This window comes from Lepidothrix coronata, unplaced genomic scaffold, assembly GCF_001604755.1.
Source record: "Lepidothrix coronata isolate B3197 unplaced genomic scaffold, Lepidothrix_coronata-1.0 Scaffold85, whole genome shotgun sequence".
In the NCBI taxonomy this organism is placed as follows: Eukaryota; Metazoa; Chordata; class Aves; order Passeriformes; family Pipridae; genus Lepidothrix; species Lepidothrix coronata.
In genome coordinates this window covers 2313693-2338749 of record NW_016690265.1, presented here as the reverse complement: position 1 = coordinate 2338749, position 25057 = coordinate 2313693, and the positions used below count along the sequence as shown (strand labels likewise).

At 37.2% G+C, this 25057-nt stretch overlaps 1 protein-coding gene across 6 annotated transcripts in view; it reads right to left on the bottom strand.

The window, feature by feature from the left end:
- WHSC1 (Wolf-Hirschhorn syndrome candidate 1) overlaps positions 1-25057 on the bottom strand; it is a 74337-nt gene that overhangs the window by 20165 nt on the left and 29115 nt on the right. For 5 of the 6 annotated variants that reach the window (XR_001875768.1, XM_017820727.1, XM_017820731.1 and 2 more), the window contains 8 exons: positions 23811-23976; positions 20108-20274; positions 19247-19738; positions 14589-14733; positions 13497-13574; positions 11926-12044; positions 8443-8524; positions 7317-7441 (listed from right to left, as the gene is read on the bottom strand). Coding sequence is in view for 5 of the 6 variants with exons in the window: in XM_017820727.1 (XP_017676216.1) it covers positions 7317-7441; positions 8443-8524; positions 11926-12044; positions 13497-13574; positions 14589-14733; positions 19247-19738; positions 20108-20274; positions 23811-23976 (1374 nt within the window). In the remaining variant the exon portion in view is untranslated. The remainder of the gene's footprint in view (positions 1-7316; positions 7442-8442; positions 8525-11925; positions 12045-13496; positions 13575-14588; positions 14734-19246; positions 19739-20107; positions 20275-23810; positions 23977-25057) is intronic. The other variant, XM_017820729.1, reaches the window with a different exon arrangement.

Below are 25057 nucleotides of genomic sequence, written 5' to 3'. Positions count from 1 at the left end.
TGTGGATTTTCTAAGTTTATATTCTTAATTTTTCCTTTTGACTGAAGCTGTTTAAAACGATTAAGGGGGGGTGGGGGTGGGCAGGAAGATGATTTGACAGAAGATTCTGTACACATACTGCGTGTACAAAATCACTTCTCAAATGTTTTTCCTGCCGCAAGACTTCCCTCGGCTGCAACACTGAGCTTCAGTTACCTTCACAGGTCACTGCACCAGCAATTAAAGCATTCAAAGGTGAAAGGAAAAGCACCAACACAGGGAAGCATTTCTCACAGTACATCTAAATATTGAATTCAAGTCTACAACAACTTTTTAAGCATTTTTCACAACCAGGTACCTGATTCCAGTCTCAGCCACAGACCTCAGCAGAAATGCGAGCCAATTCTTCATTCCCTCTGGCTTTTCACAAAAAAAAAAAAAAAAAGGGAAAAAAAAAAGCTGGATGCAGGCTGACGTACACTCAGCTTGCATATTTCTAGAATCACGTGGGTGAACTTTGCAAACAGTATCGTTACTTCCCCATCTGGATGGTTAAAATGTCACTTATTAAAAAAAAAAAAAAAAAAGAAAAGAGGTGCTGACATATTCTCAGCTGGCATCCAATCACACTGATAACATGGTACAGGAAAGGACAGCCTGGAATTTAAAAATTCAAATGATGCTGTGGTTCGAAGAAGCAGGTGAAGTCAAATACCGATGTGGATATTTGCTCCATCAACTCACCCACTTGAAGAAAAAATTTTTTTCTCCATTTACAATTTTCTCCTTCCTTTCAGACAGCTCCAAAATCAGAGTAAATACCAGTGCCAGCAAAATCATTACACTGCAATTCCAAGGAAAAAGAGGTTCAGAAATCTAAGTCTGAAAGTAAGTGGTTGTACTCATCCAATCTGCAGCTTAAGAATTTAAGTTACCATAGTAAAAACACAAAATGTAAATGTTCTGCTTGTCAGGACTGGCCCTCAATCAGCTGGTGACTTGGCTATTAAATGTGCTTTTTGTTTCAGACTTAGAATTAAATATTCTTTTTTTAACAGCTGATCTATAAAAGCATCCTTGCTCAATGTTATCCTGGGGGGTGGGAAGGGGGTGGTGGTGGTGTGTCTTTTTTTCTTCCCTGTAAGTACTTTCTGGCTAAAGGATGTCCTAAAGGACTAGAGCATCAATATTTGTTAAGACAAAAACTACTGCTTCATGGAGCAGAAGCAAGTTTCAACTACTATTCACTGTGTGTTAGCAATTGAAGAGTTAACAACATTCATACTTCTGTGCTTATCAGCTTCCTTGGGACTTCTCTCCTAGATCCAATTCAGACAAAGTTTCCCTGTCCAGTGTTTAAAGGTTTAAAACAAATATAAAACATTAAGAGTGAAAAGGTTGCTAACATTTAAGCACCTATGGTGCCCACACTGGAACGGGTTCCAACAGTCACTACTTCATCAGCCACACACCTTTTCAGACTTTTCCAGCTACCAAAGTGCGATTCCCCATAAAAAAATTTCTTCTTCAGAAAATTCATTTAATCAAGTCATTCAGTCTTACAAAAACACTTCTTACATCACTCATATATGCTTGTGTAACAGTCTTCTTTAAGCCTTAAGAGCACAAGCTTTGGTCTTAGCCATACTCAAGACAACGATGCTCTTCTGCCACGTTCTGCTCAAGCAGTTACAAAAACAACTAAAGGGCAAATTTTTCAAGAGTCAAAGAAGGTAAGGTAATCCCTCCTGCTTCCCCTTGTTTTACTTGAGCATCACCTGCTTCATAATCTGGGCTGCAGAACTTCACATGGAAACACACCCCACTACGTACACTTATCTTAAAGCCAGGGATATATAGAATGAAAAGAAACCATGGCAGGAAATTATTTCCTTCTGCTGTTTTGTTTGGTAGGCAAGTCTCCTGCACTGCAGGATCAGCAGGATCCATAAAGAAAGGGCCCACAAAGAGTGACCTGCTACTCTTACAGGGATGTCTTAAGACACTCACTGGCTTAAGCAACATCCTTTCTTGGGTCACCTGCTATCATATATATTATGATCATATGATATGACCATATCATATTAAAAAATACACTGCATCTTTTCATGGGCAATTTAGAAGCACATTTCCGTGAGTTCTGAATGGTGTTGCCTATTAAGTTCTACTTTCCTTAAAACTCAGGACACTGCTACAATCTCAGACTTCCTGACAGGACTTTGGAGGCAGTGATTTATATACCACAGTCACCCAGGAGGAAGTGGGTTGGGCTGGCCAAGAGCTTTCTCTAAAAAGCTTGGTGTATGCACACTCTGATAAGTGAACTCTTGAATCTTTCCAACAGACAAACCCCATCTGCCTTTTTTTCTTTTTTTCTTATTAACAAAATCTGAGCAGCTAGAGGGTCGAGGTTTTTTTAATCTAAAAACAACTTATGTTAAGTCAATAAGCAGCACACAAACAACAGGTCAGGCTGTATTCAAAAGACTATCGTGCACCCACACAGAGACAGAAAAACTGACAGAGCCAATTGAGTTACAGTTAACATTTCCTTTATTTCAGTATAAGAATTCCTGAACTGAATGAAGAGTGATATTTTGGCCCATACTGCTAGACTAGATAAATTCTTTAAGTATGCGGTGCCACAAGTGTACACAGTACTATAATAGCAAAAAAAAAGACGGCCTGGGACAAGTTTCATTTTATTATTAGCAGGAGTTAGACGTTTCAGATAAGGATGTTACGCATTTCTGAATTTGCCTGGAAAGTTAATTAAAACTATGAGAACATTTTAAAACAGTATAAAATTGCCTACAGATACTCATGATACTTTGGTAGGGAATGTGGAATAAAAACCTACATCATGTAAACATTCAGTTAACAGATTCTCTGCACTCTGAAGCCTAAGTAATACACAAAAGGAGAATAATTACATAAGAAACTTCAGTTTTCTACACAGCATATGCTGCCAAAGAACAAAACTCAAGCTTAGAACTTTTTTTCATGTCAAAGTAGAGCCATTGTAACAAAACTGTATGGACTGGTGGCCAATGCAGGTCATGTCAAATGTTAGTCTTTAGCAGAGGTTTAGCAAGAAACAAGTCCAACTACTTGCAGCGTTCCACAAAAATTGTCCCCCTGACTGCTTACTGATGCTTTCAAACAAGGGAAAAAATAATCTACAGGCATATAGAAACACAGGAAACAACTGTGTGCTAAGTCACAGGATGTAAGGTGGCACTATATATTAAATTATCCTTGAGCACTGTTCCGAAGAGAAAATTACATTTGAAGGAAGCTAGAATGAAATGCTAGAAGCACACTGGTTTCGTTTAACAACCTGCAAGGTTAACTGCAACTGTTTTTTCTTTAGGGCAGTAGTTTGCTTAAAATAACACGAATTCCCTCTTCCTTCCTGTTCTCAGGATCTCAAAGACAGTTATTTTTACCTTCAGTAAGACTGCCCAGAACATTTTAGTTGTATACTGTAGGAGAGCTAGACTCCAGGGTTGACAAATGGAGGTGAGGTACTTTTTGAGTTGCAAGCTGTGCATGTCTCACGACTGCCTTATCAAACACCTTACCTTTTAAGAACTGTACGTGTTTTCTCCATTGTGTATACATGCTAATACCCACTGAAAATGCAGATAAAGCAAATCTGTCTCAAATCAGTAATGAGAAAAAAATACACTGTTTAATACGCAGGAAAAGAGCATTAAGGCTTGCATTACTAATTTGCATTGTCAGGCCTTGGAAACACAAGAATCTGTAGCTATAACTGGCAGCTGAGCTTGTTTTGACACTGGATGTTACAGAAGGAAGAAAGAATTCCCTAAGGTGTGAGGAACTTAGGATAAAAGCAACCCCTTCAAAATCTTCCACAGGCTTCTTTAAGCTGCCATCTGCTGGTCAGCTCATACTTGAGGAAGGTGTGATGAATGATAGGCTGGCTAACTTAGAGAGTGTTATATGTGCTTTATTTTGACCTGTCTTAGAAAAAAGTTACAGTTTCTTTGACAAAGTTCATAAGTAGTATCTAGACTCTACATGATACTATGACACTTCATCTGCTGTCAAAGTCATCCAATTTAATGAAGCCAGACAACAATCACAAAAATTGATTGCAAAGCTAAAGCAGATATGTTTCATGCAAACACACCAAGTGTGCCAATAATCCAGAAGTAATGGTAATGTAAAGTCTTCTTTATTTATTAAAAAAATACTGGTTACACTCTACTGGCACCTACTACATTATTGGGAGGTGGAGGGCCAAGGTAAAAAAAGAAATTAAAATACACCACCTGTATCTTTTCTCTCAAATATCATGTGCTTCTGGATGGTTACACCAAGTCTTACATAAGCAGTAAAAAACTACTCCGAGCTTTTGCAGACTCTGAAGTGTTGAGTATCCCTCTCACATCTGGCCCTACCAGTTGCTCATTAAGAATTATAAACAAAATCATATTTCACACAAGTACTGGAGGACGTTACCACTGGTGTCAAGTGCCTAGAAGTAAAATTACTTTGTTTCAAAATTAAATGCACGTATGAAATTCATTTATTCCTGTACCTTACTTAATACTTCTGTCCATCCATCTTAAAACAACTTCAAAGCCCAATTTTTTGAAGGGAGTGAACGCCTACCTTTAATCTCTGATATGTCAGGTCTATAAATCTCTGCTTGCAGAAGTCCACCCCCAGACTCCTGTCTCTCTCCCAAAGTAATTTATCAATTGAAAATTTAGCCTTCCTCATTTTATAGTATTTCAAATAAACCCCATTTAAAAAATACCCCGAATAACAACAAAAGGCATCCAAAATATTTTTGAAAATGTCAAATAAGATGCATCTTTCAAACAAGAAAGAACTGAGCACACCTTTCCTAGAACCTGGTTGCAAAGGACTGACATATAAGGGGTGTGCAGGTAAAACAACAGATCTTGACAAATAACAGTCATATCCAGGTTCCATTCTGGAACAAGCTGTCCACAAATAGCGTGGGAGGAAAAGAAAGGAGAGAAAAAAAAAAAAAGACCAGAATCCTCTTAGTATACACCTTATGGAGGTGTATGTGCTTGTGGAATATGTGGAATTTTTTCCTGTATTTGTTAAGAGAGCACCTAAACCAACAGTTAGAAGTATTATAGTGAACACAGAAATATAAAAGTTAATCATTAAATCTATTTAATGTTGAGAAGTATTACATCCTATTCAATAAGCTGTGCAAGGCTTTCATCATTACCTGATTGTGTTTATTTTTTAAACCCTTTCCCTCAACACTGGAGAAGGTTTCTCTCTAGATAAATGCTCTCAGGCCACACATATTTAGCCATTTAGACAAGTGCTAAATAATACAAAGGGGAAAAAAGTTTTTAGAGCTACCCACACAATCCAAAATTTCTGTCTTTCCTTGTTTTGTAGAACAGACCAATATAAAGTTCAGAAACACATGCCTGACATTCTTGCTTTATTTAAAGGCAAAATATATCTAATACAGGAAACAAACTAGGCCCAGTCCTTAGACGGTCCAAGTTCAGGTCAGTGTAGCTTTAAACCAATCTAAGGATCTAGCCCACTAATCTACTTCCCCCTGCACCCAGTCCCCAAAAAAATCTCTGTTATTTGAGAAGGTGTATTTTCTGTTATGCTGTTTGGGACTTTTTTTGTACTTTAAACCTTTCAAACCCTTGAAAACAATTCATTCACTTTCTAGTTTGTGTATCTGTGTTCTGTGAGCAGCGTATGATGTAAATTTTTCTCACATCTTTTACTGCTTTGCAGTAGCTGAGTAAATTAAAGCTAAGTCTTAAAATTTCTATCTCAGCCTATATAACCATATGCTTTCTCACATATGAAACATTAAGTTACAACACCAAATCCTACAAAAATGAGCCTTTTGTTAAGAAAGACTTCTGGGTAGCTAATTTTGTAATCACAATATCTAAAAACGTAATAATCTTTCTCCTGAGTACACAATATTTAGAGATGCATATTTAGAGCCAAAAAAAAGACAGTAAAAAAACCCCTTAAACTGGTCTGCCTGAATAGATGGTCCCAAACAGAAACAGCTTTGACATATTTTTACTAATGCTCCCATCAGTAAAGCCAAACCAGAAGAAACTAGTAAGCCAAAAGATGGGAGTCTCTTAATTGAGAGAACACAGTATTACTTTACTTGGCTGCTGCTATGGACATTATTTCCTGTGGGACTTCCTCTGCTTGTCTTATTGGGGTACAGGAGGGAGAATTTATTGTTTGTTTGTTTTTTTTTTTAGTTAAAACGTTTTTCCAGTTACAGTTAAGATATACAGCCATTAACATGCAATCTTTTTTCCCCGTAAACTGTTTACTGAAAATTATGTCTAGGTATTTTAACTGCATTCATCACAGTGTCCAAGCACCTCATGCATTTGTTAGGGGATATGAGAGTCTGTAGGAGAGCTGGAAGCCCTACTCCCTTGTTAGCAGGCAAGTATTTTCTCTACAGCTTTTGTAACACAAACTGGGTGAAGCTGTTTGTCTATGGATATTTTACTAAATCCTACCAACTACGTCTCTGAACCCACCTGCAAAACAGCATGCACGCTTCACCCCTCATGCTGCCACTCTTTGGCTGATTGGGTTTAATAGTGTAGATGACTTGGGGAATGGTTCAATGGATTGTATGAATACACTTCTGGTACATACATTTCATTTGTTGTATGTCAATTGGGAAGAATTACAGTTCCAAATATGCAGAGCTAAGACTGGGATTCGCAAGTATCAAAAAGATACATCCTCCACTGCCTGTTTAACTCTACTGGGGATGGAGCTATTTGCATCACAGAGAAATAGCACTTAAACAGCCTGAAAACTAATTTGAGCTCAAAGGGGCTCTGCTCAGGAGACTGTCCAGTTCTAGATCAAACAGAGGATTAGGAAATTTGCTTCAATATAAAAGCTATGGCAACATGACAATATTGAGTTACATAATGTAACTAATGTAGTACACTTACATAAAAGTCTGTAGAAGAAAATACAGAACACACTGGCATTGTACTTTGCCTCTAATAGAAGGTTACAATTCTAAAACGTTGTTGGTAAATACAATAAAAACCACAATAATACCTCGACGTCCCCAAATCAGACGTCCGTGTTACAATAAATGAATTTGCAATGCACACATTAACAGGTTTCACTGAGGCCAAAACTGTAAGTTGTCTAGAGCACCAACGTTAGAGAATTCGCCTTTGATTTTTGTGTTTTGTTTTTTTTTGTTTTTTTTTTTTTTAAACAAGATTCACACCTGATAATTTCTGTAATTAAATGGCTGTGTGCAAACACCACTTTTTTTTTACCTCATTCTCAGTTAAGGAAGCTGAAGGAGATGAACTCTTGCTAAAAGCAAGAGTTGAAGATTCTGCTGCTGAAGCCCGATTTCGCTTCTTCAGAGGTTTACATGCATCAGACAGATTTTTCGTTGCTGTAAAATAATTTTGGTTTACAAAGTGAAGTTTGGAACTTTAAAATGTTATCTCCCTGAAGCCACTTAAAAATATTCCTTCAGATAAAGGAAGGAATTATTTAGGTAGGTCTTCTGGGCACGCAAGTAGGGCTGAGCAAACATGAAGTAAGTCTCTAAACCATGTGTTTCGGCTTGATTTTAAAAATAAAGAGGCTTCCATTGATCAAATATCTGATACAAATGGCTAAGAAATGTTTGTTTTCTCAATTTTTTTTCTGGCTCATTTCTATTCAAATCAAAATATCTTGTGATTTATGACCTCTTTAAAGTAGAGGTAACAGTTATATTGGAAGGCCTACGTGATCTCATCACAATCTGAGTACCACTAATACTTTATTAAGAGAAAGGTTATACACAGGAGCCAAGAACCAGACATTAACTATGGCACGTCACCACTTCTACATCGTGCAGAACTTGCTGAAGCTCAGTTGTCTTTGGCATATCGCTGTGATACCTAAAGAGACATGCTCTGACAGAAGTTACCTTGAACTTGAGCATCATTAACAAGTCTGACTTTCGAGTTTTGGTCCAAGAATTAGAATCCCCTCTCATGCTCCACACTGCCTCCCATCAAGCATCACTTAAAAGGACTAAAATCCCACAGTAACCGATGACACTGATGGTCACTGCATTTGTTTCACTGGGCCAATGGACAATGACAAACTGGAGCAGTAGGATTTGTATCCCTGCTGCCAAGAGCACGAGGCACCAGCTTTAATTTGGTGCCATCACATGGTGAACTTGTGAACTGCTGCTCTCAATCAGCAACGCACAACTTCAGTCAAGGATAACGTTGCAAAATGGTAGTGAAGGAAGAGGACATGCTCCCCCCAGGTGTGGCACACTGCCTGCAACTGGTGACTGCATCAGCAAAATTTAGCGGCTGCCTCAGACAACCTGGTTATTTTAAAATTACTGAATTGAAAAAGTTACATTAAAATTTATTCTGACCACATTACCTGACTGGTTCTTTTGTGAAGAGGAGGTTTCTGTGACCTTAGAAGAGTTTGTTTTTGCTGTTTTGTCATTGCTTGTCTCCCTCTGTCACAAAAAAAAATATGAAAAAATAAAAAAACTCCTAATTTATGAGTGGTTGGATAAAACTGGCAATTAGTTCTGGATTTATATTACTAAAGAGAAAGTGTCTTCACAAATATATGAATGGTAATGTAGTTAAGCTAGCCCCATTTAAGTGTATTTTAAAACTCATTTACAGCACAGGGTACAAACCCATAAACAACTGAGAAAAATTAAAGAACATAGTATTCCAACATCCCACTTATCCATCCCAAATTCAGCATATCAAAGAGGGGAGCTCTAAATGAACACAAACCTTGTAAAGTTATCCTTACTATTCTTTGTCTAAACTAGTCAAAGTAAAACCTTCAATTATTAAAGGTAAACTGCAGAATTAGTATAGAAATTTGAGAATAAACCCTGTGCAGAACTTGAAGTCCCAGAAAGGCTTGCTTTCAACTCCACAACTTATAGCAGTGCCATTTTTTAAATTACTATGGTTAAGATTGTTTCAGCATTTCCAAAATAACACACTATTTTCAAGGGAGAATAAACACCACCTAAATTTGCTCTGGATTGAGAATTCATCATTAAAAGTTTAGGCTGAGAACTGGGAAAGTTTTTGTCAAATCTTCGTCAAAATTAAGACACTGTTCCTTACACATGCCACTATTTTTTTTTCATTTTTTGTATGTTACAAATTCATTCAAGTTACTAAAACTGCAGTCAAGAGTGCTTAATCCTTACAAATGCTCACCTGATCAACAAGAACAATTCTAATAAACAGAAGGCTTTACACACTTTTTCAGTCTTCATCTGACAATGAGTTATACAAAAGATGTGCAGGTGAACACCTCTAAGGCCAGAGAACTGGTTTCCTTTGTAAAAATAAACATGAATGGCTACTGAACTACAGATGTGCTGCACTGTGCTTTTACTGACTTCTGACAGACTAAGCTGCCCTACCACTAATGCCACCGAAGGCTCCCAATATCAGTTTTCTAAGATTACTGTTACACTTCTGTGCAAAAATGAAAGAAAAGAGGGTGTCAAGAGGATGGTGCTAGACTCTTTTCAGTGGTGCCCAGGGATAGGATGAGAAGCAGTGGTCAATAAACTAATACACAGGAAGTTTCACCTCAACATGAGGAAGATTTTCTTTACTTTGAGGGTGGCTGAGCACTGGAACAGGCTGCCCAGGGAGGTTGTGGAGTCTCCCTCTCTGGAGACATTCCAAAGCCACCTGGAACTGTTCCCTGTGTCACCTGCTCTAGGTGACCCTGCCTTGGCGAGGGGTTGGAATGGATGATCTCCAGAGGTCCTTTCCAATCCTAACTCTGTGAAAAGTCATTTAAATTTAAAGCACGCTTTACAGAACCCCCATTCTGTTAATGTGCATTTTATATACATCCATCAAAGCAACAATGAACTAATTAGTTTTTCAAAACTGCCCTATGGGTAGTTATGACTTGGTCACTACGTGTGAAGACATTCAGATTTTGTAAATAAGGATTAAGGACAAAAGCAGAGTATAACACAAAACAAGTAAAACATCATGAAATAAAGGCTTTAAAGCTCCTCCTATCCAAAATTATTGCAACTAAAGCCTGCAGGTAAACTGGGAAGAGCAGAAGGAAGGCGTATGGTTAGTGTTTGGTTTTCGAATCATTACATAGACACTTTCACTGTCATTCACAAGATGTTTTACTAAGCAGCAGCACATACAGCTGGAAGTACCTTGGGCTCGTGAAGGCAGGAGAAAGGCTAAGAGATAATTCCTAAAAGAAACTGCAAAGCAACCATTCTACCATATCTACCTTTCTGTGGAGCACAAACCGTGCTATATCCAGTTAGAGTTTCCAAATTGCCTAATATTTACACATATCAGATTCCTTGTACCAGACCTTCCTAGTTCTGATAAACAGATCAGGTAGAGGACAACGCTTTTTAAGTGCACGTTACTAGGTCAGTGTAACTAGTGGGAAGTATCTCATGGGAATCGTTCATCTCATCTCATTTACTTATTTTCCTGTTGATATTCACCTCTGTGTCACAGCATCAGACACCAGAACCTCCCATGCACGAACTTATACTGCAACCACGTTCCATTCTACTTGTGATAACGCAGACTAATTGTAGTGTATGAATGCTGGTGGGATAGTAAAGTACCTTTAGCACACTTAAAACAAGGACTTCATAGCAGGAATTAATTACAATAAGTAGACTTCATTATTCCATGGGCCCACTGCATTATAGTGTATTCAAATCAATTAGATGAGTTTAAAAAGATCTGAAAACTGCTCCTGCTCATCATAAGATGACTATTTCAACAACTAACGTGCTGGAGCAAGAAGTACAAAAACCAGTTTTGGCCCTTCTTTCTGCAAAGGTAACAACATTAAAATTATCTCTGTCCCTTGCTAATCAGCTCATTAAGCCTGGCTATCTGAAATTCTATTTGGTTTTTTTATAATAAACTTTAAACAAGTTCTCTTAATATCCACAGTATCAACAGAATTACTAAAGTAACCAGCCTACCAAACAAACTGACATCTACAAATGAGATCTACATAGTTTATTTAAAAATAAACCTATTACCTTTCCTTATATTAAGTTGTTTCATTTAACTGCTGTACCATCAAAGTTCTGAGATGAGGTCTGTGGAACTCACACTACAGAACGATACTGCAATAACATATCTGAAAACACGTGTGAGATAAGCTTTCCACACAAGTAAAACCCATGAAGTTCACTGCTCTACATGCATGACTAAATAAACCTGTGCTTAGGTCTCAAGAAGATAAGTATTGCGTCCTTATACACAGCTTTAGTGACCTATGTAAGGAAAAGTCTCATCCTCACAAGCAAGCTAACCTGAAAAGAAGCCTGTGATTTGTGTGATATACAATACTTTTACTGCATAAATATAAATTTCCTGCAGTTTCCTAACTTAAGAAATGGGTCAGCATGCCACCCCTAAAATGTTCTATAGCCTTCCAGTTCATGAAGTTTTTCTGTTTTGTTTTACTTGCTTTCCCCTCTCCTGACTTTTGTCTAAAATAAGTATTGACTAAAGGTATTTTTATTTTTTTTTACATTCCTGTAAAACTGAACTCCAAATCAGGAGGAAAGAAAAAGAACTACAAAGCATGACAACATGGAGAGGTCATGCCTCCCTCTGCACACTCCTTCGGGAAACAGATTTTCTGAGTGACATGTTTGCCACAGTTTAAGTCATACCTCCATCCTCAAAACCAAAGAAAAAATCCTACAGTGATAAGCTCACATGTATCTGAATACTTACAACAGTTTGGTGTGACACAGTACTTTTTTTATCCTGGAAATGGAAATGCTGACAAACTTAACTACAGCAATGTGACTGGTGCTGCTATAAATCAACCCAAACAAACCAACAACATAATTACCTTCCGATTATTCTGTTTATCCATCCTGAGTCTTTTCCTAGGTGCTTCCTGAACTTCAAAATCTTCTGTAGGTTCCTTTGTCCTCTTTTTTTGGTTTCTTTTATTTCCATGTAAATTACCTTGGGATGGGGGATGGGGGAAACTTACATGAAAAATAATCTAAAACCCACTTTGAAATTATTTTGAACTGATCTAGTTATTTAAGGTACTTTTCTCTCAGTCATTATCTTTAAAACATGGTTAAACATTAACACAGTTTGATGACCTCTTAACACTTAGGATCTAGCTTCTGGTGCTGAAGACTAACTCTAGAACACATCCAAATCAACTCCTTCATACTCAAGTTATTTTAAAAAGATGAGTCTATCTGTATAAGCACTAGTTTAACACCTGAATGTTACTGCCCAACATTTATTTAATATCACGAGACTGCACGTGATTGATCTACACAGCTTTTAGCTCTCCTGTCACTTTTATCACTAAAATTAATTTGTAAGTCTCCTCCTTAAGTCTACTTTAAGTTCTTCAACTGTTACAGATGAAGATACTGGTGACATCTGTTAAAGGGCCTCTGAAAAAGACAAGTTATCACCAACCATACAGATTGATTCTCTTTCTGGTATGGCAATTCCAGACTCTCTCTAACAAGCTTACTTATATTTTACAGGAGACTGTAAGATCCCTTTATGAACCAGAATCCTATGAACAGAACCACACTGGTCATTTTAAACCACAAACTCATTCACATATTTAGATGATTCTTCACTGTACAGTTTAAGCAGCTGCTAAATTACAAAAGGTCAGTGAGTAATCTACATACCCCTGCCACAGGCTCAGCTATTGTATGCACCTCAAACACACAGGTAAGGGTTTGGGAAGTGCTCTGTTTCATCAGGACGAAATGACAACATCGTTACACTCTCCAGTACTCCCTACTTTATGAAGCTACAGAATATTATTAGTATGAAGATTGCAAGCTTCAGGGGCACAAACATGTTAACTTAGAATTGCCCTATAGCTACAAGCATTCTATTCCAGTGGGAACAAATATCTGTAAATATTAAAAATATAGCAACTTGAAAATATGGATAATTTTCAAATTAATGTTCTTATCTAAACAATCTAGAATATATTCTACGATCAAACTCTGAATCCACAAAGCAGACTGAAATGGCTCCAGGAGAACCTGCTACTTACAAAAAGCCAGCAAAAGAAATCCCACAATATTTTTGCAAGTTTAAGATAAGAGGATTTGAGTAGGGGAACAATCGAACTGACATATTATCATCTGTAGATAGCTATAAATGTACACAATATATGTACTAGAAACACCTGGTACAGGTACAATTTCAATTACATTTCTTGCAATATGACACTGAGGAAGGTGAACAAAATTCAGCACTACAGTGTTAAGATATTTAATTTGGGATCCATTAAAGTTCTAATGTCAAGGAAGACAACATCTGAGATAAAATAAAGAGATTATGATACGTGGGCGATTACATAAAAAAATACACTCAATAGCTACTTATAATGATGAGCTATTTGCACACAACACAAATTTCAATTACTTCTGGATCTTGATCTCCTTTTAGGTGAGTCTTGAAACACTTTACGTTTGGCCTCTCCAATATTCTTCAATGATGAACCTTGAGAGATACAGAATGTGTTTTTTTTTTAAACTGATATCCAAATATTTAACACTTAAAATTTAAAGTTAAAAACTTTTCAATTTTCCACAAAATGATGTTATTTCACACACACACATATAGTTAACAAAACTGACTGCCATTTTTATACAAGTTTTTCCAAGTCTCACAAACTTTCAAACACTCCCTCTCATTCTTGTCATTGCCCAAAGCAGCACCTGTTGGCTTCTAATACTTCCATAGTAAGTCTTCTTAGAGTGCTGTAATGCTATTTAAATTTGAAAAATTATAGCTAGTTAAATTTGATAAAGTTCATGCAAATGCCAAACTATCTTCCTCCTTTCTCAAATGACTCCAAACCCCCTCAAATATTTTGCAAAATAATCGAGACTGTTTATCAAAACCAAACACCAGAAAACAGCAACAAAAAAATAAAAACAGGAAAAAAATAAAGTAATTGCAATCTTGTACAGAGTCCTAAAAACTTTGAGTAGCACAATAAAATGCCAAATGGATGAAGGTTTCAGAATAAAGTTCAGAATACTTCTTCCTGAGTTGATGATGATGTGAAGTAATACACTTTAGGTATGTATCAAGAAAAGGTGTAGCACTGATTAAATTTTTTAAACCATTTCTATCTGTTCTATAGAAACAACACCTCAAATTTTACTAGTAGTAACACTTCATCTTCCCTTCCCACCATCCACTTGTAACAGGCAGTGGATGCAATGGCAGCTGCTTATGGGCAGAAGAAGAATGAGAAACCAGCAATGTCTAAACAGCAGAAGGTTTACATATAACAACTTTTCAGAACAATGAGCAAGAAATGTAGACTTCGTGGGTTGCGTTTATTGTAACCATTGGCATTCCTTTGCTATTGGCACAAACACCAAGAATTAAAACTGGAAAACAGGGAAAGCTGTTTTCCCTACAGGGTCTCAAATATGTGCTTAGTTTAACGCCACTATGTATATCAAATTTAGTTAGAGTACACTAGCACAGTTTTACGTTTACCAGAGTCTTCTTCAGATTTGGGGGAGGTCACTATGGCAAACTTTGTGTTATAGCGAGCTTTCTGTTTTTCACTAAGCATGTTCCACTGCGATTCGAGCAATTCTTCAATCTCCTCACTTGAAGCATCTGGATGTTCAGCAACCACCTATACATGCAGAAATAGGGTGGAATTAAAAAAAGTTGACCACTGAAAAGAATGGTGAACATACTTCCATCACTTTGGAAAACTGGATACAACCAAGTTATCTAACATTTCTAGACAGAACTAGAATAAAACCTTCTGTATCCAGCTTTTCTTTTAATAAGCACTTCTCTCTCTGTGTCTCTAAAAAACTAATCCATGAGAGTATTCAGAAATATTAAGACTAATTTTGGAAGTATCTATCTGCATTTTAACATTCAAAAAACCAGAGTAAGTGTAAATCTTGTTGTCATTCAAAAAGATGTGTATGATTTCTCAATGAAGTTTAAATCTATACCACAAACGACAGACCAGCAATATCGGAGTATAGAAATCCATCCATCTTCATGAAGAACTCATTAAACACAAAACTCAGTACACCTATCTCAGTAGAGAAATTTAAACAAGCTACCATCTGATGCAACATATTCCTGTATTAATTCATCATTTTATATTATGTATGTGAACATTGGAAACTCAAAAGCTGTGCATCTTTTCTTAACACTATGAGCAGGACACATAATATCCATCAACATGGAATTTAAGAGAGTTTCTAGAGGTTTATTCAACACAAACAGAAAATCCAGTATTAAAACCCAGAAAAAAAATCCTCCCAAACTGCTTCAGTATTCCTCTACTTCTACTTAAGGAAAACTAGATTTGATTAATCATAACAGTCAGAAAGCTCTACAATTGTACAGAAATGAAACAGTACTTTTAAAAGCAACCCTTCTCATCTTATTACCCAGCGCTCTCCAAAATCCTGTTACTGGAGTGATGCAACCAATACCCCGAAAACATAGAGCAAAATAAACACTAGGACAAGAAAGCCAAGTGTTCAAACAGTAACACTGTTCAACAGAACAGAAATACAGTTTTTCTGATAAGTGGAAATTATTAAACCTAATTTCTTAGAACTTAATGCCTTAAAACTGCACTTCCTGTTATCAAACAGGATACCAGTGTGAGTGATGCTTCTCCAGGGGTTAGAATAGTTGCAGTACCGTCCTTCCACTGGGATTAGTCAGTGTCTAGTATAGAAATCTATGCTGTAATTTTTCTCCTGGTAGAGTACTGAGAATTTTCTTGCTTCTATCTGGCGTAACTCATCAGAATAAGGCTTGAAGAATACAACTATCTTTGAAGGCCTCTACTCAAAGTTTGATTACAATCCAACAACGTCAAAAAAATTCTTGAAGGGGGGGACATAGACAGACCCACAAGATACCCCCTCCCACAAAATCTTACTTTAGGAAATGAAATTAGCATCACTTTTGACCATTGCTGCCAACTGTACAGCTCATTGTGCTCAATTAGGGCACAGAGCTATTTAGCTGTCTAAGAAATAACTAGATTCGTTCAAACAAATGAGATAAGTTTTAACATCATCCCCAGTCTCACCAAAATACAAATAAAAATAACTTTCAACTGACTAGGAGTGCTGTGAAATGACAAGGAAAAGACAGTCATGGTTCTTAACAGTGAAGGGATCCTTGCAAATACAGCCTCCAAGGAAAATGCCCAGCAGTCTTCTCCCAAGTCTCCACACTGTAACGCTCAATCCCAGCATACATACCAGAAATGATGTACTGGGTACCTTGATGTACACAAAAATCACGCACTTCTCCCAGGTACTTATTCTAACTATGCTCCACAACACAAGGAATATACTTGTATTTCTGGGATATACTAATATTTTCTGGTTCTGGGAATTAACATCACCAAAGGTGTGGATGTGGTAATCAGACCAGGCACATCCTAGCTCATCCAAGTAAACAGTATCACCTTCACTCTTATTTGTCTTGATATCCAACACCACCCTACACGTGCAGAAATCTTCAACTGTGACCCCTGCTAGTGAAATTATTTCTTAACTATCCTCAAAACAGACTCAAGGCCCAATGTAAACAGTATAGCTGTCTGTCTCTTTATCTCCAGTCAGGCACTCCTCTCTAATGATTACTGTGGCTGTACTTCATAGATGAAGTGCACAAGAGAGCCAATAGTACAAATACATCTTCACTCCTTTGGTAACAGCACAAAACACTTAATGCGTCACTGCAACCACAAAAGTGCTCCAAGCTTTCAGCACCTCTCTCAGGGAAGTGTGCCTCTTAAATCATAAAAAAACAGTTTCCAGCAGTTAATTAATAATAACAAAACCAAGCCAATATATGAACCCTACTACAGAACAAAGCCAGACTCCGAGCAAGACACAGCAGAAACGGCTCTACTTTCAAGGGAGCTCACGATTATTAGAGGCCCCAGAAGAGAATTCTTCAGTCATACCTTTCGTTCACTTCCATCCCTTCCCAAGACTGGGGCCAGAGAGCCTCTTCTGGATACACAGCTTTCCTTTTTTCTAAGTTTGTACATGCAAATACTAAGACAGCCATACACTACACTCTCTGATGCCACTAATACAAGTAGCTCAAAACTGGGTCTGTTTTTTTAGCTGTTTATCACTCTTTCTAAAGTATCACATCTACAGCACGATAAAACCAACACTTGCGTGGAAAGCAAGACGTGCAAGTTGGACCAGATAAACCTAACAGAAGGGGAAACTCTGAATACTAGTTTGGATACAACATCCACCTTCCACCAAAGGCACAAAACTGCCATTTTAAAAGCAACATGACAGGCAAAAAGCATGAGTATCTAACTTGGTATTTCCTCACTTTCCCAGTTAACTTTGAATCAGTAGAAAGGAAACACAGGTCCTCCTGCCCTGATGTTCAGTGAGGGGTGTCTGCAGCTTTTGTAACCTAGTTCTGTTCTACCCACAGAAGTGTTTCTGTACCTGTTAGAACAGATAACGCAATCAGGCAGATTTGGGATTTCATCACTGATCTCATTAAAAAGTATTCTAGCCAGTCATGGTAGGATGTCCTCTCTCTAAAGATATGTATACTTTGAAACTTACTTCCTTCTGCTTTAAACTTTGTGCAATGTTAGTCACCATCATCAGTGTGAGTTTCAAGTTTACGCAAGCCTTTCAATTTCCCAAAATGACCCTGAAGACAAAGCATTACCTCAATTTCAGACACCGTAATAGTCTTCACATTTTCCATCTAATAATTTGAGAATTACGGTATAACCACAGCAGAGAATGAAGCTTGATAACTGGCACAGAAAATAGAAGTATAACATCGGAGGCTCAGCATGCTTGGTTAAGGCTCCATAAAACAGGTCCTCATAACCTCATTTCTTCCAGAGAAGGAATTTCGTGTCCCTCAATATTGCACAAGACTTCCTGCTACACACGTTAAAGGTCAAGGAAATTCCCTCTTGCAACGTCACTCACAGAAGAACTGGAAATAGAACTCATGTGTCTCCAGCATGAGACAGATGATTTACCCATACAGCTTTTCATGATTAATACGTCCAAATCTGTATTTAATAGTCTGGCTAAAACAACGTTTCCTCTGCAGAGCCAGAAAATTCAATTGCCAATGCTTTTCTCAGTTTAACCAAAGCCACTAAGGTTTATGTAATGCTGTGCTCATTTTCATTCTCAATATTAGCTTAAGTTTCAACGATCTAAAAAGATACCAAGTTGAACCACAACTAATTGACTTCCATACAACAGAATCTGCTTTTCAATATTTCTTTATGAAGTTGGTATCTATTAATATTTTCTAACATAAATATCCTATGACAAAGTCAACCATTCAATAACTATACAGTATGACAAAGTCACCACTAACTTTCTGATCCTGAAAGATGTAACAGTACAAGAAAACACAAGGAATCACTCTAGCTTCAGTGCATGGAATAGTATTGCAAATGGAGCAGAAGGTCACAAGGAAGAAAAATGATGGTCGTGATTTTAAAGTAATGAGCTAAAACAGCAGTACTGCTTTTATATTTTTAACAGTCTTCCTAAAAAAGGTTTGGAGTATAAGCATCTCAAGAGGACCTAGTTTCTGTCCCAGCAGGTTGCACATTTACAGTGGTCTTCACAAGCTTTGGTAAAATGCTTCTTTTGAAGCTCAGCAAAAAGTCCCAGGTAGGTAAATGAGGTTTTGAGGTGTTCAAAGGTAAATGAACACACCAAAGGAATTAACTCATGTCTTCAGAAAGAATGTACAAGCTATCTACAAGTAGATTGCCATAAATAGCATAATCTTTGTTATATTTGCTTGAGCGTGTACGTATGCATATCTATTATATTTTACATACATTAAATAAAAAATATGGATAATACAAAGAACTATTAGATCATGTAGGAAGATACTAACACAACTTTGGCTTAAAGTACAACAGCATTATAACCATCTTGTTCATACTGCTCATCTACATTCCCCTCCTCTATTTCTGTCTAGACTAAGATTTGATGCAGGCATACCTTGTCAAGCCCAGAGTATTATGGATTCTGCAGTAATAACTATTTTTTGTTTACTAAAGCAAAAAAGTTACTTCAAGTACAGAAATGAGAAGAGGCAATCAACAACAGTAACAGCCAGAAGAGACTAACCTCATCTCTGTGCTTCTGACAAAAGACCAAAAACTGAGATACTGCATCGCCCTTTCTGCTTCGCGGAGTAGACGCCGGAGTTTTCTTTCTATTGAGAGGGGAGCCTATCCCTCTTTTGGATTCTGCCTGTTCAGATGACTTTTGAGGAGTAGTATTCTTGTCCTCCAACTGACTGCTTTCTTGTGTATCATCAGTGGCAGACAGTTTTGATGTCCTTCTCCTCCTCTTGTTAGGAATGCCAGACTCCTTCATCGACCTCAGGTTTGGAGTGGTTTCTTCATTTGAGTAAGATGACTCATCCATCTCCTCTGGTGGTTCCACAGTAATGCCAACTTCCTTTGCCACTCGAGGATTAAGATGAGGTCTGTCCCTAACATAGATGAAGGTGTACTTGGCCTTCCGTTCTTCCACTGTCATGCCAGCTGCTTCACTCGCTTGCTTCACACCCATCTCCCACTGTGGCCGCAGCTTCCCCGACACAGGCTTTAACATCTGCAAGAGAAACTGACAGTGTGAGAAACTTGTCCACTTTTCATTTCAAAATGCCAACACTAATATAAAACAATTCCAAGAGACTAAGGGTAATGCAGATCTACAATTCGGGAGGTTCGAATGGAGTTGTATTTGATGGTACTGGTACCACGCGTGAATCAGTGACAAAGCAGAAGAGTACTGATTTTTACTGAGTAACAAACAGTGGCAAATCATCCCATCCTTTGCATCTGTAAATGAAACGTAAGACTACAGGTCTCTGCAAAACAAGCTGTCTTTAAGCTTTCTAGAATATCTATTTATATCTGTACATACCTGTAACAGCAAAAGAAAAGGCTGCAAATCTTGTCTGACTTGGTAACCTCTTACCTTTATTTTCTCTGCTTTAGTGAGGGCTTGTCTTGCACTTTCCTGGCATAATTGTTCAAATTGATCTTTTTCTTTGAAAGGCACAAGGCTCTTCTCAAATATCCAAGCTCGCTCTGGGACATCTCCAAAAAACTGAACGTGATATTGACGAAAACTCTTTTTCTGTCCTGAAAATTAAAACCAAATGTATTTAAGATACAACTTTGGTTGTTCTCTTCGCTTTCGGACTGGAAGTCTGTTTGAAAGCTGCTACAGTTACCATGACAAAAGCACAGTACAACTGGATAACCTTTCAAAAACCCACTTAACCAGCCTGAAAGTCTCTGAGATATAATCTATGAAGTCTGACACAAAAGCCCAATAGTTTAATTTCCATCAACAATATGCTTGGCTAAATTAACTCAAGGTTACAATCACCTGTCACCATTTTCCATGTATATTAACTTACATCTAGGTCTGGATGTTTCTGAAAATGCACTGAGCACTCATTTCTCAATGAACATTGAGAAAGTTTCAAAGCTTGGATAGCCTGTATACTCAGCCTCATCTCTGAGTCACCTAAACTTTATATTTTAATATTCTTAAACAGAAACACATACTTCAGCTACTTTTAACCCTTGCAATCACAATTTCATGTTAGCCAATATTTTTCAGGGATCAAAGCAATAAACAAAATAGATTGGGGTGGTGGTAGGGAGAGTTCAAAGATAAGAGAACAATTCTGAAACCTAGGTAAGAAATTATTTATTCTTCTAAAAATAAAAATATTCCCTTTTTTCCTTAAAAAAAAAAAAGAAATATTGTCTCACTGTGGAATAATATAGGCATGCAACCTTCCCCTTCTAAAGGTCTCAGCTGTTCTACAGAGAATGGGGAAGACAACACCTTCAAAATTAATCGAAGAGTTCACAGTTAACAAGGAAATTCTAAAATGCAGAAGTAAGAGATTAGACTTAAGATGTTCTCTAGCACCTCCTTCATTAGAACTTGCAGATTGGCTGTCTCAGTGTTCAAATTAGGGACTCATTTAAAAATAGAAAAGGTTTTAGCTGTGATGACCTACATTTTTGTGTTTGCAAATTCAATCCTGCTGTATCAGTTACCCTCCCTAGATTATCTAACAGAGTCTGGGCAGCAGAGGAACTTGGGTAGGGATGGCTACACAGAAGGAGCAAATAGCAGTCACAATTCTATTACAGGGGTCTTCAAACTAGGTCTAGATTCTACCAGGTTATTCATACACTGCATGTCTTCTGGCTTAATCAGAAAATACATCCAGTGGATTGCTTCATGCAGTGTAACTGGGATGTTTCTAGACTTAGAAAGAACTTTCTTTCCATGACGACTCAAGCCAACAGTTATTTTAAAAGGGGTTTGATTGTAAGATGTGGCATCTGGAAAGGTAATGTGAAATCAACCTAACTAATTATATGAGCAAAATGTAATGTTTTACAACAATTACAAATATACATATATATATAAAAACATATATGAGAACTACAAGAACAATAATGACTCACTTGAGATCAGATATAAGAATCTAGAGGAATGGCATAGGGAAAGTCTTGGGATTGTATACACCACACATCCAATCCACTAGTATAATACATGTTCCAGTAATGCACAGTCAGAAGTGCACAATAATTCTCTTGCACAGTAATTACTCTGTCCTCATTAAGAAAATGCTGTTTGAATAGGAACTACAAAGCTTCGATGACTTATATTGTGATGAAATAAGGGGTAATGTTTGCATTTTACCAGGATGCCCTGGCTGCAGACATAGATGCCATAGAATAAATTTACAACCACCTGTAAAGATCTGCCTCGTAGTGCTGGACATCTGTAATTGCCTAATTAAGGAGACTAAATAACAGCGCCTACCACTGGAGTCACGGAACCTAGTTGTGAATGTTCAGATATCTTTTGTGAGTTGAATTTATATCAACGCTTTTGGATAAAATAATGAAATTCATTAATGGCTGTTACACAGCAAAACAAATTTTGGCTCACATAATCCTGAAATAAGTTGTTGAAGGTTTGGAAGAGTGTTCTGGGAACCCACCACTTCTACTGGTCTTTTCTGTATCCGAGTGTCTGTGGTTGACCACAGCCAGAGACAGGACAGTGAGTGAGATGGAGCTTTAGTCTGACTCAGTACGGGCTTTCTTACATAAAGTATATTTTCTGCAAGTTGAAAGCTGCTAATTTTTCTCAAGCCTAACCAGCTGGAAGGATGAAATAAAGCATTAGCATCCAGAAATTCAGACTGCTTATAAACACTTGATCCTTCACCTAGAAATGAGAAATACAGAGACCTAGCTCAGTATTTCTACAACTCCCAGATTAAAGAACTCTTCTGTTTGGAAAAGGAGACTTTTGCAAGTGCCTCAATATTAAACAGTAGGTGGAAGGTAAGACTGGAAACATCTACTGATGGAAATACACACATCAGTGTGCATTTACCAGTTATGGTGGCTGCCCCGACCCACTTCAAATTCCCAAAGGAAAAGGCAGGCCCAAGCCAACTGCAGAGCAAATAAGAGAAATAACCATCACCCATGTTACTTCAAAGAGATGGAACTTAACATCTTAAAGAACGTGGGCCCTTTTTTCTGGTAGTACTCCACAGGTTGCATTCAGATACAGGGGACTGGTTTTTGCTGGATCTACTTCTATAAAGAGCTACCACAGAGATTCTTGGTAACAAAACATAAATTTTGCACCCTTCAAGGGACAGAGTAATTCAGTTAGGAACAAATAGACAGCTTTATTACTCTCAAAATCCAGCTCTTTATGTCATAATAGACCTAATAATCCAATGAATAAAAATCCCAGGGACTGCCTGATCCAAACTCTGAAAGATTTTTACAAGGAAAATTTGTCTGAGGAGTCTATAATAACCATTCTAGCAACTGTATTATGAATGCTTGAAAGGTTCTCAAGAAGCCATTTAGTTTACTACCAATGTTGGATCTAGCTTTAATCCTAAAAATATATTCATTCAATTTGCTCTTAAAAACCTCCTATGAATGAGATCACACCATTTCTCCAGGCAATCCACCCCAATGCTTCACTCACTTTAGCCCTTCCAAGTCTTTCTTAATGTGTAGTCTAAATATTCACTGCTCTTAAGTTTCAAATGTTTCAGGTATCAGAACAGAGAACAAAGGTAGAAATGAGATTATGAAATTGTACAGACTCCTACTTAAAAATTTCATTAACACTCGGTAGTTCCTGCATTTAAAATTGACTAATATTGTCTGCAGATAACAGTATTGACTCTATGAATCACAGAAAATTTAGCTGCCTGAATTCTGGATTGCTTTTAATGAAGTACAATCATCAAGAGTATTTAATTCCCATTACATTTCAATAAAATTTTTAGCCCATATCACTTATCCAAGCATCTCTCTAAAAACAATGGAAAGCAGCATCAAAGAATTTTTTTAACAAGACTCCACAGTTTCACAGATCACAACTTTGATACCTTTCAGAAAATGTTCAGAGTTAAAAGACACAGTGGGGAAAAAATTCCCTCTGCTATATGCTCAAGAATGGTGTTTACATGATTTAAACATTCCTGCTGACAACAAGGAGCTGATTTAGTTGCTGATCATCTGAACAGATGAAGAACAGAATTTTTCCAAAATGATGATTATGTATACCTGAGGAAATCTGATTTTTTTTAGCATCATTGACATACCTTTTAGTTTAGTGTAGGAATGGAGAACAGGATCAGCAGTAACCATACATGGCCACCATGGGAAACCAGACACTTTTGACCACACTAGATCTCCTACATTATACTTCAACAGATGCACTTTTTCTTCTTTGGTGGTACTTTGAGTCGGATCTCTCTTAACAGGAGCCTTAAAAGATAAAAATAAATAAATAAATTCAAACTGATCACTATCTTTCTTCAGATAAGCACCAGGATTACAAATAGCACCAAAAAAGCCAAACTACAGTTAGTATTCTGTTTAAGCGTTCTTATTATATGTGAAAACAGAGGGGTAATGGAAGGAAGAAAATAAGAAATAGTTCATCAGAACAAAGTGCTGTCATGTTTGCTAACAAACAATAATTGCATTTCATGCGTAATAAAAAACTTCAGATCATAACTTTTGTTCTCTCACAGTGAAAAAAAATTCATGTTCCAGTTATGGGTTTGGTTTTAATTAGAAATATTGGCAAGTAAGCTGTGGTTTGCCTTTATCTTTTCAAATAACTGCTGAGAGACCATCAGGAAGGCTTACTTTAATTTCAAACACATTAAGTGAGCATTGGATGTACATGTGGAAGAGCCAACCTCCCTCTGTATTGAATATTACTAATCAAGTTAAGTGCTATACACACACACGTGCTCTTAGATTTAGAAAAACAAAAAAAAATTCCCAAACTAGAATAGAGTGAAATACTCTCTTTATGTCTGAATAGAAACTACATAAATAACCAGTTCTAAACCCCCAAACTCTCTGTCTTTTAGTTGTTTTTTTCCATGCTGGGAACTTGTGACACAAACCCCTCCCCACATCCTTCTGCAACTTTTTTCTGTTCCAGTTCTAGCAGTAAGTTTGTGAGTGCTCAGCTGCTGCTCTAAAGCTATTTTAGCTACTGGAAAACAATTACAGAACTACAAGTGAGTTTTGTGTTCCCCTATGGCAGACACATTTTTATATCATATTTTTGTATCATAACAAAGTTCAACAACACAGACATCTATTCACCAACCAAAACTATTCCAGGAATTAGTTACATTTTGTCCTTTTTTGCTTTATCTGTTCTGTTTGATATAAATAATGTATGTCTTTATCTAGGTAAGCACTAACTCTGGCTGTAAGAAAGCACATAAAGTGTCTCATTATAGATATCGTGTATTTTATAAAATCATGTATTTTGAATCTTCTTTTTAATTTACCAGTACTAAAGTTATGTGCAAAATGTTACACC